Raw genomic sequence first — 17,993 nt, 5'->3', positions numbered from 1 at the left:
CTACATAAACTATACTGTACTTTGTTCTACATACTACGCTGTAGATACCGTTATTTTTTAATAAAGCATTTTTTTTTTATCAAACACATTTCATTTTTAATATTTATATATATTATATAATCATATTTAATCATATGAAGGTACTACAGAGTAATACGAAATTCGATATATTTCGATTTAACTAAACATAATGCTGGTATAAATGCTGCAATAAATATAATGATATGCAAATGCTTCTTCTAGTAACTGTACATTCTCATAAATACACATTTCGACATATCACAAAGTATTCATTTATTCGATACCTCCACATCGAATAATAATTTATTCAAACACCTGCGATCCAACTAAAAGATGTTCGTCCAACCTACCATCATTTTACATCACGTCAAATACTAACAACTTTCGTTCCAATTTTTGCAAAATCCTGTCACCAGATTCTATCATCCTCTTGATGTTTAAAATTCGTAAATATGTATATAATTCCGTACGAGACGCGAGATACGATCCCATGAAAGGACAAGAGACTCGAGGGCCGTCGTGATCGATGAAGAAACAGTAATCGCTACATCGTCCAGCGACATGGCTGTTTTCCGCGCGGAACAATGGCTGTTCTAGCGGAGAGAGCCGTAGTGGAATCAAGGAAACAAGGACAGAAAGAACAGCACTGACCTTCCTTATACACGTGTTCACATAAAACATTACGATCTTTTATGCGGTCACGTTCGCGGCGATAACCCACGACTTCTCGTGCCTTCTTCTGTTGCGACGCCAGCTTCGCCACCGAGTCCTCCCCTTTCTTCTCCCTCCGCCATTATTATTATCCGCCAATTCTTTTTTTCGCCTGTGCCAGTCGGTTCCTCCGGTTTCACCGGCGGGACAGGGAGGACACCCATGGACCCCTCTAGAATTCCGTGCAACGTCGGATTCTTGCGCGCCAGTGCAGAAGGTCAGATGATGACTCGCGATTCCGGAAGGGATAATAGGTGGTCTGCATTATTCAGGACCTCAGGATGCAGGACCAAGACCATGGCTCGGTGTCGGACCTCACGTTTAACCGCTACGATTGCGCCGGACAAAAATGCCCGCTCGTCGATGTGGAAGCGATTCGATACTTCGAATTGAATAACAACAGTGTACGAGCTCGTTTCTGCCCCGATCTTTCTATGCATCAATCCCTGATAATTTGGTGAATCGCTTGAAACGTTTCGACGATCAGTGATTTTGTACTTGTGAGTTTTCTGGGATACGCTGAGCTCATATTCTTCAGTGTTTGGTTTTTGGACAGTTTTCAGAGATGACAGATATTTGGTGATATTTGATTAGTCGCTATGTTTTCTGAACGCTATACCAGTTACAAATTAAACTTAGACTTTTTGGATTCTGAAAAATGGGTACGTTTATTTAGAGGAAGGAGATGACGAGTAAAAAAAAAGTTTAATATTTCATTCTCAAAATTATATTGCAATTTGTGATGCAATCTTGTAGATTACCACTTGATGATTCACTAATTGGGGTCTAATTTCTATGCAATTCTACTCTGTATAATTTGTGAATAGTTTCAGAATCACGTAGCGCAATACGCGAGTAAACTATTTCACTGGAAAACAAGTAAATAAAATGTCGATTAAGCTGCAATTGCAACGCCCTTAAAATTTTTTCCAGGTCATCCGGTTCTGAAAATTGCGACCGGTTTGCACGGTTCCACGCAACAAAGTGCATGTTCTCATAGCAATCATATCTGGTTTTGCTGAGTGAACGAGATCTGGTACTCACCTTTTTTGTCATGAACGCTGGTTATGCGTATCTCGACTTTGTTGTCTGGTTTGATCACGCTAATAATCAAAATACTGAATCGTTTGAAAACAACATCAATCAAGATCCTAAGACGTGCTCGTAAAAATCAACGTAATACCAAGTCTATAGTTGAACATAAACATCAACATACCGATATCATACTAACATACTGATAATACGACTGGAACTCTAAGATTCATAAATAGACATCATCTGTTCACCGTGAAAGCTTAAAATCCAAAAATAAGTACATCGTATTTAAGCACCGAAGAAAAGAAGTTGAATATGTTTTACAACCCTCTGTCAAGTTTTATTTAAACGACATCGAATACTGGGAACAAAAATGACGGAATTGCGTGGCAGTCAATTCCTCCGATTCGCACAACCATTCATCTGACTGAAGTTGGAGAAGGGGTCATTTTTCGTGGTGAAACAAAACGAGAATTGCCCATTAACCGCACGATATGGTGGAAGATGTCGATGTACCATCGCGTGTGAGAAAGCCACGAACGAAGATCCCCCAGGCGTTCCTTGCCTGTGTATAACGTAAATATAGCGTATCTAGTTAGTTTTCTTATCAACCACCAGAGAAACGATTCCTTAGATCACATTAATTTTGAATCAACTTTAATATACCTTCTACACTTTTGATATAGTTCATTGTAATAGTAGTATTCTAACCAGATTAATATTAATCTTTTATTTTCGTATAAAAATTCTGTATTCCAATGTAACAAAGCAATATTTATACATAGGAATTTCTTGGTAAAAATGTACGCATGGTAGATTGTGTTTATCATGGATATATTGATGAAGTCATTAAATTAATTGCTTCTTTCTTGGTTTGTAATTCGTTTCGCGAAATACGGTGTTCTGCCGTGAAGTTTATGGCACTCCTTCCGTGCAAGAATACGTATGAGCTGTCGGAAGTTGATGGGTCGTCAATTATACTTGACCTCGATAAAACTTTTTTTCGAAAGTTTTTGTCCAATCTTGATAAGTTACTATCTGAAAAGTGCCGCAGAAGGCTTTGTAGAGCTTTTAGACATCAACCATATTCTTGCCGTTGATAAAGCGGAACCTTCTATTTTGATTTCATTTCTTCAGTTATATTCGTAAAACACTGGCTAATATTATCTGCATGTTACGATTCGAGTATTACGGAAATTTAATTATTACAGAAATTAAATGAATTTCTAAAACACACAAGGACCAATTAATTTAACAGGAAGGAAGACAAAGTGTAATAAATGGAAAAACGGAGGAAATTAATGAATAGTTTACGCTTTACGTGGAAACAGTGAGACAACTGTGTTAACCGTGCACGGAGGCATCCCTTTTCCCGTCACTGATGATTTACCACGGAAGCGGTTCTCGCGCGCTTAAAACTGCTTTCCACGTGTCGTAGACTTGTAAGTTATGCGCGTGCATATGGAGACGTAAGTGCCTGATGCGGTCATTCTCGCGCCGTGTAACATCGTCGCGGCCTACGGATAAAATTTTGTCCATCCGCACCTAGGGTATAGGCGTCAAGAAAAAGTGTAAATTATCGCGAAACTTGTGGAACGTTGCCGGAAGAACTAGCGGATTCGCTGATTTATCGACCGCCTTTAATTACGAACGCGTTACTGATTTGTAACATCTTACGAATAAATTTCACGTTGAATATTCCCCAGACACGACTACACGCCATCAATTATTTCGCTGTGGGAACTTCTCTTTGTTTGTAAATTTTCATATTTATTATTTATGTAATTGTTAAGAGATAGATATCGGCGTTGTAAGAAATGAATTCGATAAGAAATCTACCTATCGTGTGTAAAATCGAACACTGATAAAAAGGATGGTTGAAAACTTCAATGTTTGCTTAGAATATCGATATTTAAAGTAAAAATGGTAGATTGCTTTGGATCATACGAAATAGGAACTATTTACTTTTTGATTATTCTCCGAGATATTAACGCTAGAACGAACCAAGGATTAATTGTATTTCATTTGTCTTGAAACATATCGTAAATAAGGATTACAGAGGCGAAACATGATAAGTCATTTTTTTAAACTAATTGCGAATCATATTAAGATATCCTCTTTTAGCTAACAAGTTATGTATACACAAACGTCTTTTTTTCAAATAAATATAGCGATAAGTTAGTGCAGATATAATTTCTTCTGCGTAGTATTTCTGATAATACTAAAAACAATCTGAACGGTGAAATAACTTAGATTAGCAGAGAATGTGATGGAAAAAATGGACACGAGTCGGTGGGATTGGTCGTCCGCATGGCAGGTCGCTTCTTCAATATCTTTTATTTCTGTTTGCTTATAAGGAAACTGGTACCATGTAATTACCTTGAGATACCGCTACGGTGTTATCACACCCTTTCCACTTTTCTCTTTGTCGTACCGTGAGTCGAGATAGAGATCTCCTCTCGTCCGTACTTATAAAGTGGTTTGACCCGAGACCTTGACACTTGACTTCAACCGCATCCTTTCTTCATTGAGGGACACCGTTAGCTTCGTGGACCCTACAGAGGGTGACACCACTTTCCTTTTATTGGATGCAAAGCGTGTCACAGAAATATAATATACGAAATACACAAGTAATGACAATTTTTAGAGGAATCTTTCAAATTTTATTGATTCCTTAACTACTGACAAGCAATCTGATTGGGTTCTAGGCGATACGTTTCTTTACGCTTGCTTGGTAACTTTTTAAATTCTGTTTATGAACATATAAAATGTTTTCAAACAGCAATTTGTACTGTATTAAAATGTAAAGTTAGTGTTATATTAATTTTATAAATATATAACAGCACTCAATTTTCATCAAAATCTAGTAAACTTCGTATGAGTATTAGTATCTCAAAATTAGATGTTGGTAGTTAAGCATTGTACAAATAGGTTTAAATTTATGTATAAGTGAGATAAAAAACGTTAGTATTGAATTTAAGCTGTCTGTTGTTACGTTTCATGAGTTTCCTATTAATGATTTTTATAGGAATCGTTTCCTTCGTCATTATTAATGTATACTTGAAATTAATGTAACTGTTATATGTTATCAGAAGAAACATATGTTAATATGTTTTAAATAATGGTAAACGCTCTAACTTTCTCCTGAGAGTCTTCCTTAATATCTGCTCGGAAGTTCAAGAACGATAAACGAGTACTATACTTCAATGCTACTAACGGTACTATCAGATCCTTTCTCCTTCTCCTGCCGATGTATCCACGATCACGATGAAAGTCTTCCTCTTGTCTACATGCACGAGGTAACTCGACCTGAGGCCTTGGTACTTGATCGACCAAATTCTTTTCTCACAGACTACCGATCTTATTCTACTACTCATGTTCTTTCTACAAGAAAAATTGCTTTTCACATCTAAGATAACATCCTTCAAATAAATCAGTCGTAATGAAACGATTACACCACGTTTTCAGACGGTTTGAGAATCAAACATGATTGAGTGTACAATATAGTTAATTTCAGTCAATACATTAGCACTGCCTTTTTCTTCGATCTTGTTATTTAAATCTTACGTTCATCTATAAAAGATTGCAATCAGTATCGATCGATTTCGCGTTTCCATAGAGTTATAGAGCAATGAACGAAGCGTCTACGATGTTCAGTGATCTCGATATAAATAATTGGCCAGAATAAGGCGGTGCTACATAATCACGACGACATGCAATTCCGTCTCGTTCCGGCTCTATTCGTAGAGAGAAAGTCCGGTTAATGTAAACGGATCCGTAACAATACGTCGAGAAATAGTAAAACATACAGTTGTTACACGAGCTCGTACTCACGGCTACGAATTCCTTTCCTTCTTTTCTCCCGTTTTTGAAACACACAATACACGCCAAAAGAATTCACGAAATCGATAGATCAATGCAAAAGTATCTTTCCAATGTTTCGTAGTTAATTGCGTTACGATACAAGTCTGAGATTAACCAGACATTATTTAACAAACAGCGATCTTGGAAAATTAAATATTGTATGACCAATTAGTTATTTAATCGTTCCCATTCGCGACATTAGCAAACGAGTCTATCGTTTCCATCGTTCGCTCGTAATCGTTTCTTGTCATGATATACCTACCAAAAGTAGGTTCAACCTGTTTATCGAGCACTTAGATCATCTGTTCAGAGGCTAATTATTATCAATCGGTCGATTTACACCGCATTCCATTCAAATTGCACACCACCGACCAACCGGTGATAAACAGAACGTGAATGGGACCGAATTCATGGAACATCGAAATAAGCGGAACGTTTCTTAAGATCACGGATGGCCGACTGGACTTGTTACCTTTTTTATTTTTCTCCTTTTTTCATTCTTCTCTCCACGCAGGGTTCCACGGACCCTGTACCGTTATTTCACGGTTCCGTACGCAGCAGCGAACGTTTGCTTCTTTACGTCACCTTCTTCGTGGCCCGTCACACCGCTGAAATTCCCCGAAGTCATGATTCGATTAAAATCGCGCGTCAAATTCAAGCCAATGATTTGGTGCGCAGTTAGATCGATCAAACTGATTTCTTACGTAATTGCTAGATCGTGCATGTTTATGCAAATTTACATTATTAGACGTGTAACTAAGGAAGTGAATTCTAAATGAAAATTAGTTTCGCTTACTATGTATTATAACTGCGGATTTTTTAGCGTATTTAGATTAAGAAATAAATAGAATGAATAGAATATAACATGCGAAAATAAAGTAGAGTATTTAGTAACGAAACAAATGTCTGCGTAGTTTTAATTTCTTTAGTTCGAAAAATTATGACTTTACATAAATATCTGTAATCTTGAAAAGTTAATTATAAGTTATTAGAAATTAACAAAAATGCTCAATTGCGAACTATACAGAATTAGTAAAGCGTTAATATAAGTTGCCGAATTCAAAAATTGATGAGTGTGCACGAATTCGTTTGATTTTAATATTCGACCGCCAAATTCGTAATAACATTATAATTGTTTGATTAAAGTTGCGGAAGTCACAAGAAGAAAACTGTATATTTAATCCTCCAGCCCAAAAGAAATTTGCTAAATAGAAATAATTTCCATTGTTCGGTAAAGAAGGAAAAATGCGTCGTTTGTACTTGAAGTTAAGAATTGCTCGTTAAAGCTGACGACGAACTGTTTGTTTGCAGATTCCTCGATCGGCGATCATCGTCAGGGTCGCATGTCCCTTCAAGCCGAGCTACCGTCGTCGAAGGCGAAGAGGGAGCAGGCGCTTCGCAGCATCCTCGCGGCGAGAAGACGACAGATCTTCAGCCAACGGCCGATCGAATCTCGGAATCTGAACCGCACACCAAGACCATTCGACGCGTCCGCGAAAGATTCGCCGGATGTTCTCGAGGCTCAAGAGACGAGGCATGGAATGTACGTAACCGCACCAGCTACCATTAAACAGGACGAAGAAACAGCAAGTAGAATCATCGTGTCAGAACTGTCGAGCAAAGATGTGGACATCGAATTCGTATCGAAGGACGTAGAAGGCAAACAAACGATCGAGCAAAGTTCAACAAAACTGAGCAACGAGAATCTCACTGTCTCTGCTATGGAAGATAAACCAGTCTCTAGTAACCTTAAAAGCAACCATTCAATTAATCAAAGAAATTCCTCTTCGTCATCCTCAGCGACTGTCATCGTAAATACACAGAAAGCTTCCGATACGGAAGTTCGTAAAAAGAACATTGTCTCTATGCCAGAATCTTTGTACAATTACTTTAGACCGGTAGAAAGTAATATACCTGTAGAAGACATGTCACAGTTTCTATATTTTGGTCAGAAGATTCAACCAGATACGCAGAATACAACTGGGAACAATTCGGTTGAATCTACGCCAACCGTGCCAACTGTACCCAGTTCTCGAAGAAGGTATTCCATGAAGAGATTTAGTGCTACGACGCCTGTACCAGTGCCCAGGTTGGAAGAGATTATCAATGAAGAGATGAATATAGCCGTAGAAAGGCAGACGGTTGAGAAGAATAAGGTCTCGAAGATTAAGAACGCATTTAGAAGCGCGGAAAATGGCGTTTACTACAGGAAGGCCAGGCCAACGGAGGGGGCGATCGCCTCGAATATGATCGCAGTGAAGGAGGCAGGAAACGGCACCGAGGCTAGAACAAACTCTGGAGATAAATTTCGCGACAATAACTCGTCCGCTCACGCTGACGCTGCGGACCAGCTGCGGCGCGAGAGAGGAAGTGCTGCAACCCACGTGGCCGTTGAAACGAGGAATGCGACCAACTCGACCCAGATACCGTACGCGCAGCCCGTTTCCGCGAACATGTACGACCAGACCGAAAGTGAAATCAGTTTTAAGCATCGTCCTGCGGATACGAACGAGTCCAAAACCGCTTCCACAACGTTGAACCGTGTGGAGCATACGAAGGCAATGAAGAGTTACACACGAAGGAGGAAGTACAATAATTTGTCCGTAAACGTCAGTACCGAGAACGAATCCGCATTTGAATATGAGAATCCTCCAGAGACTACAGATACAGAAATGTACGGAGAGCAGACGGAGAAAAAGATACGAAGGATCGATGTATACGACATAAACGATCACCCAGATATCTTCAAAACGGAAGAACCGCAAGCGGACCAAGTACACGTGACTAATTCCCGCGAGAGTAATAACATCGAGACTTCGACTTCCAGAGACAAGATTGGTCGATCGACCACCGAGCCATTTCGGATCGTTTGGGCGTCTCCTGAGACGTCCACCTTGCGGATCATCGTAACCGAGGGGAGTTTAGAAGAGAGTTTCGCGATCGGCGCAGATGCCGCGGAGAAGTATACCGTTAAACCGGTCGATTCTACGATGGAACGAGTTCGCAGCTTGGCTTCCGGCGATGTTCCCGCTGCGGGCGCGGTTGCATCGAGCACGACGATCGCGTCTACGAGTTGGTCCGCGACCAACGTTCAGTCAGGCGCGTTTACGATCGAGCCGGTGTTAGTTCGGTCCAAGTCTCCACATCGGGAACAGAAACAGCAGCAGCTGGAAGGAAGCAGCAAGGTAGAGCACGAGGGGAATCAGGATCCTCATCGACATCAGCGGCAGGAACAACAACAGCAGCAGCAGCACGTGTACGCTTACACGATAACGAACGTGACGCGGCTATTGCGCAACTACACCGGACCTGGGTTAAGCAGAGAGGAACAAGGAGGTCCAGAGCGGAGCACCGGTACGACCGAGATAACGACCGGATCAGCGCAGCGGCGTCAGCCACCGCCGCTGTCTCTTCTGCTTCCTCGTGCCGGTAGTGGTATAGAGGCAGGCCGAGCGCCGGCGGAACTCAGTGCCGGCACGACCGTCGAACCAGCCGCAGCCGGTGGAGCGTCCGCTGCTCACCTGGTGGGGGAACGACAGAGGAAAGTGGTTACAGTCGCGCCGCCGCAGTCGCAGCAACGTGCGGTCAACAGAACGTCGCTGGTGCAGCTGACCAGCGTAAACAAGACCGGGCCGAGGTCAACGAAGCCGACGGAACCGAGCCACCGAGGCGCCGTCCGCTGGAATCACACTAAAGTTAGAAATACGGATTTGGAGGGGTTTAACGACAGGAGGTTTCTCAGGAAGTCGGCCAGCGCGGTGCTCAATCAACGAATTGGAGCAAGTCCCGAAGAGGACGTCGTGCCCTCGGTAATAGGCAAGAGACGAAGGTTGACAAATGGGCAGACTGTATCCAATAGAAGAGTTAAAGGGACGAGCAAGATCGTAGAAGAGAATTTAAGTAAAGTGAATGGATCTGGATCTTATTTGGTCAGCGATAAGAAAAATTTGGGGAAGAAGAATGTAGAGGATGTGGTGGAGGGTCGAGGATTTAGGTTAGCAAAAGTTGATGTGAATCGAACAAGTACCATTTTGGAAAATATGACGGCGGAAAGCGTAACAATGCAGCAGAGAGTTTCGCCTACTACGATCTCGTTTCCTCCCTCCGTGGAAGAAACGATCGATTGTACTACTCCTCAGACACCTGTGAATACCACGGAGGAAGATGGAAACAATGTGACAGAAGTGGTCACTTCACCAAGTGGAAATACGAACGTTGATACCAAAGACGAAAATACCGAGTTTGGAAGTGAAAACGAGAGTGTTCCCACTAGTAATGGTAACGCGTCCGATAGGAATGACGAGAGTGGTGCGGATAATGGTAGTAATAATGGAAGTGGTTCGCCGACCGTGACAGTGACCGCGACGGCCGACGAAACGATCGTGCCCAAAGAAACGAGTACCACGCCGATGTCGGCGCCAGTTTTTCCGGTTACACCCAGAATAATCACGGAAGCGAGTCGAGCGTCAGTCGAGAAAGAAACTTTCACCTTGAAGCCAACGGACTCCGCTATGACGGATATCAAAACGACCGAACTGGATAAACCCAGAACGTCTAACCTACATCCTTCGGAAATCCAAAAGATGTACAGGTCAAAAGACACCACTGTAACTACGACTACAACTGGTGCACCGACTTCATTCACTACGACGGAAGCTCCGACCACTACGATAACCACGGTTCAAATAGAAATTTCTACTATTCCCGAAAACCAAAGTACAATCTCTGATTCGAAAATACCGAGTTCAGAAGTGAAACCTGACCCGTTTTCAGATTCGACTTCACAAGGAGTAAAGTCAGAAATATCCACAAATCCGTCGACAGAAACTGGAAAGCGAGCGTCTGGTGAAAGGTCACCTGAAGTTAGAGGCCGAAACCTGTCTGATAAATCTCAGGACGCATCATCCGACAAAGATGACGTGCTACCTATAATGCATCTATACAACACTTCAGACATCTTCAACAACACTGGTTCCGTGAACTCGTTCTCCCGCAGTATGGAACGACGAGCGGAACTTCCGGTGAGCACGAAGCAACCGGAGATTTCGAGAACGACCGAGAAAGCCAACGACACGGTTACCCCGAAAAGTGCTGCGAACGAAACGAATTCTATCCGCGTCCCAGAAAGCACAAGGAAGGATAAACAGGAAGAAAATCGTGATACGACAACGCAGGTTCCACCGACGGGTCCAGGTAGAGGATCCACGGGCGGAAGTAGTAACAATCGAACGAAACACAGGCCAATTTATCACCACACGATCCTGCCGGAATACAACACCTCTGTGTATTCCAACGAACTGAATAGGACGTTCTTTGAAAGTGGATTGATATCGGTTAGTCCAAGGGAATCGGTGAATATCAGTGAAGTGATATCGAAGAGACACGACGGAGATGCCATTGCATCGCAGGAGACTGTAGCCGTGGTGAGCTACATCCTGGCGACACTGGTCGTCTTTCCAATCGCTGTTGGCGTTGGCCTAATTCTAAGAAGACTGATACTTAGGAATCGTAAGGTGAGTGAGACTTCTTTTCGGTTAAAGTGGATATACAGTACCTCACGAAAGTAATATTTGAACACTTACTATAGAAAACTTTTATGTCCATATGTTGAAATTTCATTAGCAATGTAGTGAGACACGATTTTTACGACTATGATCTTCAGCTAATTATAGGCGTTGAAACCTGGCTCCACTGAATATTGATGTTAATTAATATAATGCATCTTTAATTGTTTAAATATTTTCATTACTATACTTTACTATATACGTTTTATACGTCATTACTATATACGTTTTTAGATTGTTTTCAAAGTCTGCTCAGGCTCATAATGGTATTAATGACATTTCTAAATGTTTCATATATCATATCATATATATTCATAGAATGTGTCTACAGGTGTTAGAATACTTTAAGCCTTTACATACGGAGTTGTGAATATAGGGTGTCAGCATTAGAAAGTATTTGTAGAGGTACTATATAATATAGGTCGTCGGATGAAAGTGGTCTAGTGACGTTTGATACTGGTCCAGTGGCCAGACTCCGTTTCACGTGAAAGTTCGCAGAGGTGTAGGAACAAGGTTGGTGTCAGTGACCTGATTATTTTTGGACCAGTATCTCGAACTGTGTGCACTACTTTTATCTACTAATCGAGTTGTTAAAGCATCAAAGAAAAGCTTGTAACTCTTTTTTTAGTTATCTTCTATTATTTTTTATATCATTACTGCTATGAGTAGATGGATGTAATAGATTTTCCAGATTTTTATTAAAAAATGTTGCATACTTTATTCGTAGTAGTTGAACCTGTAGGATTACATTTCACGTATAACAAGTGATGATTGTATGGAAGAGAAAACCATGATAAGTACATTTTTATTGATTTTAATACTTCTTTATAGTTAAAGAGCAGAATTTTGATATAACATAATGAGAAATACAAATAATTTGCCAGATCCAGAGTTCTTAATATATGAAAATAGGTAATAAATTGGTAAAGTCTAACTAATCAAAGGTAAAATTATTGAAACAAGGAATATTTTAATATTTTAAATATTGTATAATGAGATTTAGAAATTATATTATAATGTCATCCATACGTTATGCATGAGTGTATCCTACAACAAAACTTCTATGTCTGGAAAAACATTCCTCTCCAAATTCTGTCTCAAACATTTCGTTTTAGACGCAGCGGTTTTTACGTCAAACGCCCTGGAATAAAAACATCTTGCTCGAGTCTCACCCCTAGAAAATTCTCTCTCCCATGTTACCTACCCGGGTTTGTTCGACGGGACGGTTTGAAAGCGACGCTCCCAACTGTGTAGCCGAGGGGTGGCCATTTGAAATGATATCCTTCAGCCGCTAAACGTTTCATTTTTATTCGCCGTGATTCTCGTCCAGCGGTGTAATTTCCTCTTGAGCCTGCTGCTCACCAGCCGCATTATCCCGACAAAAAATTTTGATTTACGATTGTGTACCGTAAAGCGTATCTGGCCGATGATCGCTAAATCGAAACGCGAATTGTATACCAGTGCCACTTAAGTACCGTTACGCTGGCCCCGTGGATTATCGTCGATCGCGAGCATTTATCATCTGGCCATTAACAGACAAGACTTTCGTTATCTTCCGCAAAATAGATCCACGTGCGTGTGTTTCCTTGACACTTTTCAATAATTACTCTAAAAATCGACACGTTTCCGTGCACGTCGAAATTAGTAATATCCCGAGGTCGAGGAACTTGTTCAATTGAAGGAATTAATGAAATCATAAATAGACTGTGATTATTTATGCTACTTCGTATTTCTAGAAAAACAAATATAGACATAAAACCCAAGCATTATGTGCGTCTTTGCTCTTCTAAATGTCCCAGAAATGCATAAAAATTTATAGTCTAATTACAGTTACAAGTAACACATAAATTTTCATTATGAATTTATTATTATTATTTATTACGAATTTGTAATTTCTTATTCTTATGCTAATACAGAAAGAATTACTTGTATCTCGAATTTCGTAAATTTTATGACTATAATCACTCATTCGTATGTTTATCGCTACAAGTAAAAGATACAGGAAGCTGGCTCTTATTAATTACTATTTTTTATTTACTAGAATTGCTATTGGATACACTGTGCGTCGCTAAGATCGAGTTGGCGCGTATCCCCGAGTTCGCGTTGAATGAACCGTAATGAAAGATCGCCACTTCCTCCTCCTTTGTAACTGGAAATGCTTTCGCATAAGCGCATACTAGGAAGCGAATGCCTTCAGCGATCGTTAACGATACGACTATTCGAGTTTCTGCAGATAATTTATAGATCGTGATGGATTTCGTTGGTAATGAATTTGTGACATAATTTTTTGAACGGTCTCAGACGAGGAAAATATTTGTATGACTACCGATAAAAAACATGAGACGTGTGTTAGTCATTTCTATTTTGGAATGGTTTGGCGAAGGTTCGTCAGATTAGTTTGTATGACGCGTGTTAGTTGGATTCTTTTTTACTTGATCAGTTTGCCTTCTGAGGGTCTTACATAAGTCTTTCTTCATTGTTACTATTATTACTATTACTATAAAAAATATGAAGAGAACTCTGCAATCGTTTAAGAAAAACGCTGATTTATTTAGTAATTTTCTTTCGATATCATTACTTTTTACGTAAATACTAATCTTTTGGTTGAAATAGACGGAGTAGAAAACCAAATCAGGCATCGTGACGCGATCGCTTTTTTGCAAATTTCTTCGCGCTTTGTCCCTGAACTTGCCGCGAATGGCCACGACAACTCGGTCGTCGACTAATTTTTACGGATCGCGAAGGATCGCCAGTGATTCACCGGATCTGTAATGAACGTCCGATCACGATGGTTAGGTTCATTGTATCGACTGAATAATCCGTTGTCTTTTTCCCGTAAAAATACAGTGTGTCGTTTCGTGTGCTTCGATCTATCGGATAGTACAGTGTCTTGGAATAATGAGAAAGTAAATTACATAATGCGAAGATCGTTTGCGTCTTTGTCTTCGATAAGCGTTTAATTGCGCACTCTTTGATGAGCATAAAAGTTGAAAAAAATTAAATTGCAACCGTTGGAAAATCGCAGTAGTTTAAAATATTGTATAAAGAAAGGAGAAAAAGGAAATGGAATTCAACTTCGCTGAATTTTTTAGAATCAACCAATAAAAAATGTATAAATTTTTAAGTAGGGATAAGTATTGACGTAAATTAATCATTTTCCATGATAAAGAGCTACCCGTGTCCCGCTTTATCCACGTCGTGTTTTCGTCTTGAAAAATTACTGATTTATCGTGGTATGCAGGAAACAGCTTCTTCAAAGACGATGTAAATGTAACAAAGATGATCTTCGAATGCAAAAGTGCGAACAGTCACGTATTTTCTCTCGTATTTGCGTCAAACACATATTTCTTCGTTGACATCCTAACGTTCGTTCGTATTTTGCATATTTTCAATTTCACTCGCATAATATTTTCATGTTCATCAACGTTATCCACGAAATTCATATTTCTTGAGCGGCTATAAATATTTCTTTTTATAACGAAACGTCATGCTACTTGTCGAACGTTCGTAATTAAATAAACAAAACGATCGATAAAACATGACTACTTGTTATTGCAGACTCGATTCCTTTACTCGAGTCACGATTACTTTATGAGCTGCGAAAATACTCGAAGGAAATCGAAGTTTCTCGTAAATTGCACGCTCGATCGTTCTTGTCGACTGCATGTACAACACGATGACGTTGATTTTTTCGTAGGTACTGGAGGAGTCGGACACATCGTCGGAAATAAGCTGCCGGAAAGACGCGCTGAATCTTGAAAATGGTGACTTCAAAACATCCATCGAGAAGGCGATCACCAAGCTTCCGAGAATACAACACTTGGTAGTCGCATATCTTATGTATCTTCTAAATCATATAAATAGAATATAAATTTTTTTTAAGAACATAATTATTTACGTGTTCAATTTTATCGTTTCTACGATAATCGGTTACATATTTAAAATCATAAGATAGAACGTAACTTTTATCAGAAAGTAATCATAACAGATAAGACTTTTTCTATTCGTGAATAATTTACACACGTTATTAGAGTTGTTAAAATCTTTATATAAATCATATATATTTTTCACAAAAGGTAATCAAGGGTTAACTTAATTAAAGTAAGTGAATGAAAAATTACGAAAATAAATTACAATAATACTCGGCCATTTCGGCGTAGTTCCATGCTGTTGCGTCTATTTGGATGGTTCATTCGAAAATAATCGCCGCGAAGAAACGATAATTCACGACGCAGAATGCCATTCTGCTCACCTTTTCGCCCGGAGTCGCGGTACATCAAAAGGAACTGGCCGGCCTCAGATTTATTCGTCAGGCATTTTTAAATAATTATCGTTCGCGATTCAATAGTCTTCTTTTTCTGTTTAGTGTCACGAAGCGGAGAAACCACCGCCTCCGTCGTCGCAAGAATCCAGATGGGAGTTTCCTAGAGATAAGCTTAGGTTACAGACGGTCCTCGGCCAAGGAAACTTCGGCCAGGTAAAGCGTTAGTCTCTCCCTCGAACGGAACAGGAACAGCGAGTCCTCAGGCGAGAGACGGCGATAATAAATCGTCCGACGTTAACGTGAAACGCGCGCCGCCCGCGAAATTTCGGTTACAACTCTTGAAACGCTCTTGTGAAACACTCTTTTATTCATTTATTTACTGGCGGGAGTGACCCATTAATAAAAAGTAGAAGAAAGAAAATTATACACGTATGATGCATGTTTAGTTTTTCTTTGTATCAAATTCTTTATTATCTTTTTCACTAAATTTTTTAATCTATTATTTATTATTTTTATTAAGTGTGTATTAAATTGTTTGATCGTATGACGATTTTACGGACGTTTATTGATTTCATGTGTTTCAATGGACGATAGATAGATCGTTGTTTATCATTTATGTAATGATCCGTGGAACTCGCGGTGATATAATGGACTTCAAATGTTCAATAAACAGTTGTTGTTTGCATAGACATTCGAATTACTTTTGATTTAGTGATTCCTGGAATACTGGTTAGGTGGAACTATGCTTCTTATTAAGCAAATAATCAGTGAATACCTTGTCGATTGTCGGCAACATGTGAATTCTTTTATTATACAACTGTATTGTATAAGAATTCTTTATACATTACCGATTCTTTTCTTTGAAATACTTTGTGAAAATTACAATCTAAGATATATCTAACGAGAAAATTACTTTGCAACATTTAGTGTACTAATCTTTAATACTGTTTTAATTGCTACTAACGTATGTTTTTCAACCAAAAGACATTCGTTAGGTAATACTTATTTATTACATAATTTTCTGTCTAACGTGTAATATCGTATGCAATTCTGAACGCTAAAACCTAGTTTCACGCAGAAGATGGAGTTTATAATTAAAATCCTATTAGAAAGTCGAATTCACGTTGTATTTTTTGGTCGTTTAGGTCTGGAAGGCTGAAGCCGACGATTTGACTGGTCATCAAGGAACGACCCGGTTAGTAGCCGTCAAAACCGTCAAAGAAGGTGCTTCCGACCGAGAGAAGGAGGATCTGGTTCGAGAACTCGAAATCATGCAGCAACTTGGCAGCCATCCGAACGTCGTAACTCTTCTAGGTTGCTGTACAGAACAAGGTAGGCTCAATTAAATTAATTTCAACATAGTTCATACAGCTTTTAATTCGAAATTATGTCATTTAATATGTGCACAGACAACACCTCAATTATAATGTCAAAATACTTAATATCTGAGGAAGTATTTCTTAAAAATATTTTTATTTTTGTAATTAGTATAAGAGATAATATGAATAAAGGTAGTTCTTCATTTCTTAGATCAATATGTCATTCCTTACCTTAATGCTTTTATAAAGAAGACAAAGAAAAGTCCAAGTAAAGGTATTATTTAATGTGTAAGAAAAAATCTATTAAAGAATTCCTTATTTTTGTAATTTGTCTAAAATGGTAATATCTCGTTTCTTAGACCACCCTTATATTTGCACAAGAAATGCGATGGAATGTTGGGAATGGAATACTCAGTACTTGTTAAATAAATATCGCAGGTGTTGTTTTCGCATTCGAGTCCGGCAGATATTACTTTGTTACCAAGTTCACGAGTCACTTATTCCTGACCTTGCCTGTGTAAACGTCAGCGACTAGCTTTACAAAAACTAGTGGAGTTTTAAGTGGCAGTTCGTTTACGGAGATTGCAAAATACGATGATTAAGTAATCAAGATTCTAATTGTAAGAAGAGGCTTCGTTTGTTTGAAAAGTTACATTCCAACCCATCCATGTTGTCAAACGATTGTTCTTCGGTCTTTTTCTGACGTCTATCGCATAAAATAACGTCTCCATTAATATTCCTATTGTGATGAGTATACTGCAGACTTCTATGCAATTTTTTATTTCTATGAATATATCCAAAAAAAAAAAAAAAAATGGAACTTAATTTTTGTTTCACTTATTAAATATTATAACGAGTATTTTACTTCGATTATTTTATATACTTTTGTACATAAATCGCGTGCATTCACGCATGTGCCTTCGAATTTTCCATAAATGTATAAAAATCTAGTCGTGAGGATTTTTTCAATCCCAAAATGAAGAGCCAATCTCTTTCGTTTTGTTCTTCACGTTTTCCTCCCTGTTATTCAACGTCATCACGTTTCCCGAGAATTAATGGCTTAAATAGTAATTCTCACCTGCGTTGCGTAGACTACGAAACTACACACAATAACTGGTTTTGATCGTAGTCGCCTCTGAAATCGCGCTTATCTCGCCGCCTAGCGCATCTTTAATTATTTACGATTCCCTGTTTTCGACGACCATCCATAGATCG

The 17,993-nt window shown here is 39.3% G+C and overlaps 1 protein-coding gene across 1 annotated transcript in view; it reads left to right on the top strand.

Annotated features, from left to right (window-relative positions):
- LOC138184687 (uncharacterized) overlaps window positions 1-17,993 on the top strand; it is a 215,189-nt gene that overhangs the window by 183,697 nt on the left and 13,499 nt on the right. The window contains exons 2-5 of the mRNA XM_069122855.1: window positions 6,943-11,144; window positions 14,893-15,018; window positions 15,562-15,672; window positions 16,605-16,791. Coding sequence (XP_068978956.1) covers window positions 6,943-11,144; window positions 14,893-15,018; window positions 15,562-15,672; window positions 16,605-16,791 — 4,626 coding nt within the window. The remainder of the gene's footprint in view (window positions 1-6,942; window positions 11,145-14,892; window positions 15,019-15,561; window positions 15,673-16,604; window positions 16,792-17,993) is intronic.

This window comes from Bombus flavifrons, chromosome 11, assembly GCF_040668555.2.
Source record: "Bombus flavifrons isolate JBK064 chromosome 11, iyBomFlav1_principal, whole genome shotgun sequence".
Lineage (NCBI taxonomy): Eukaryota > Metazoa > Arthropoda > Insecta > Hymenoptera > Apidae > Bombus > Bombus flavifrons.
Note: the sequence above shows the minus strand (reverse complement) of the source record. Positions and strands in the feature narration are given on the sequence as shown.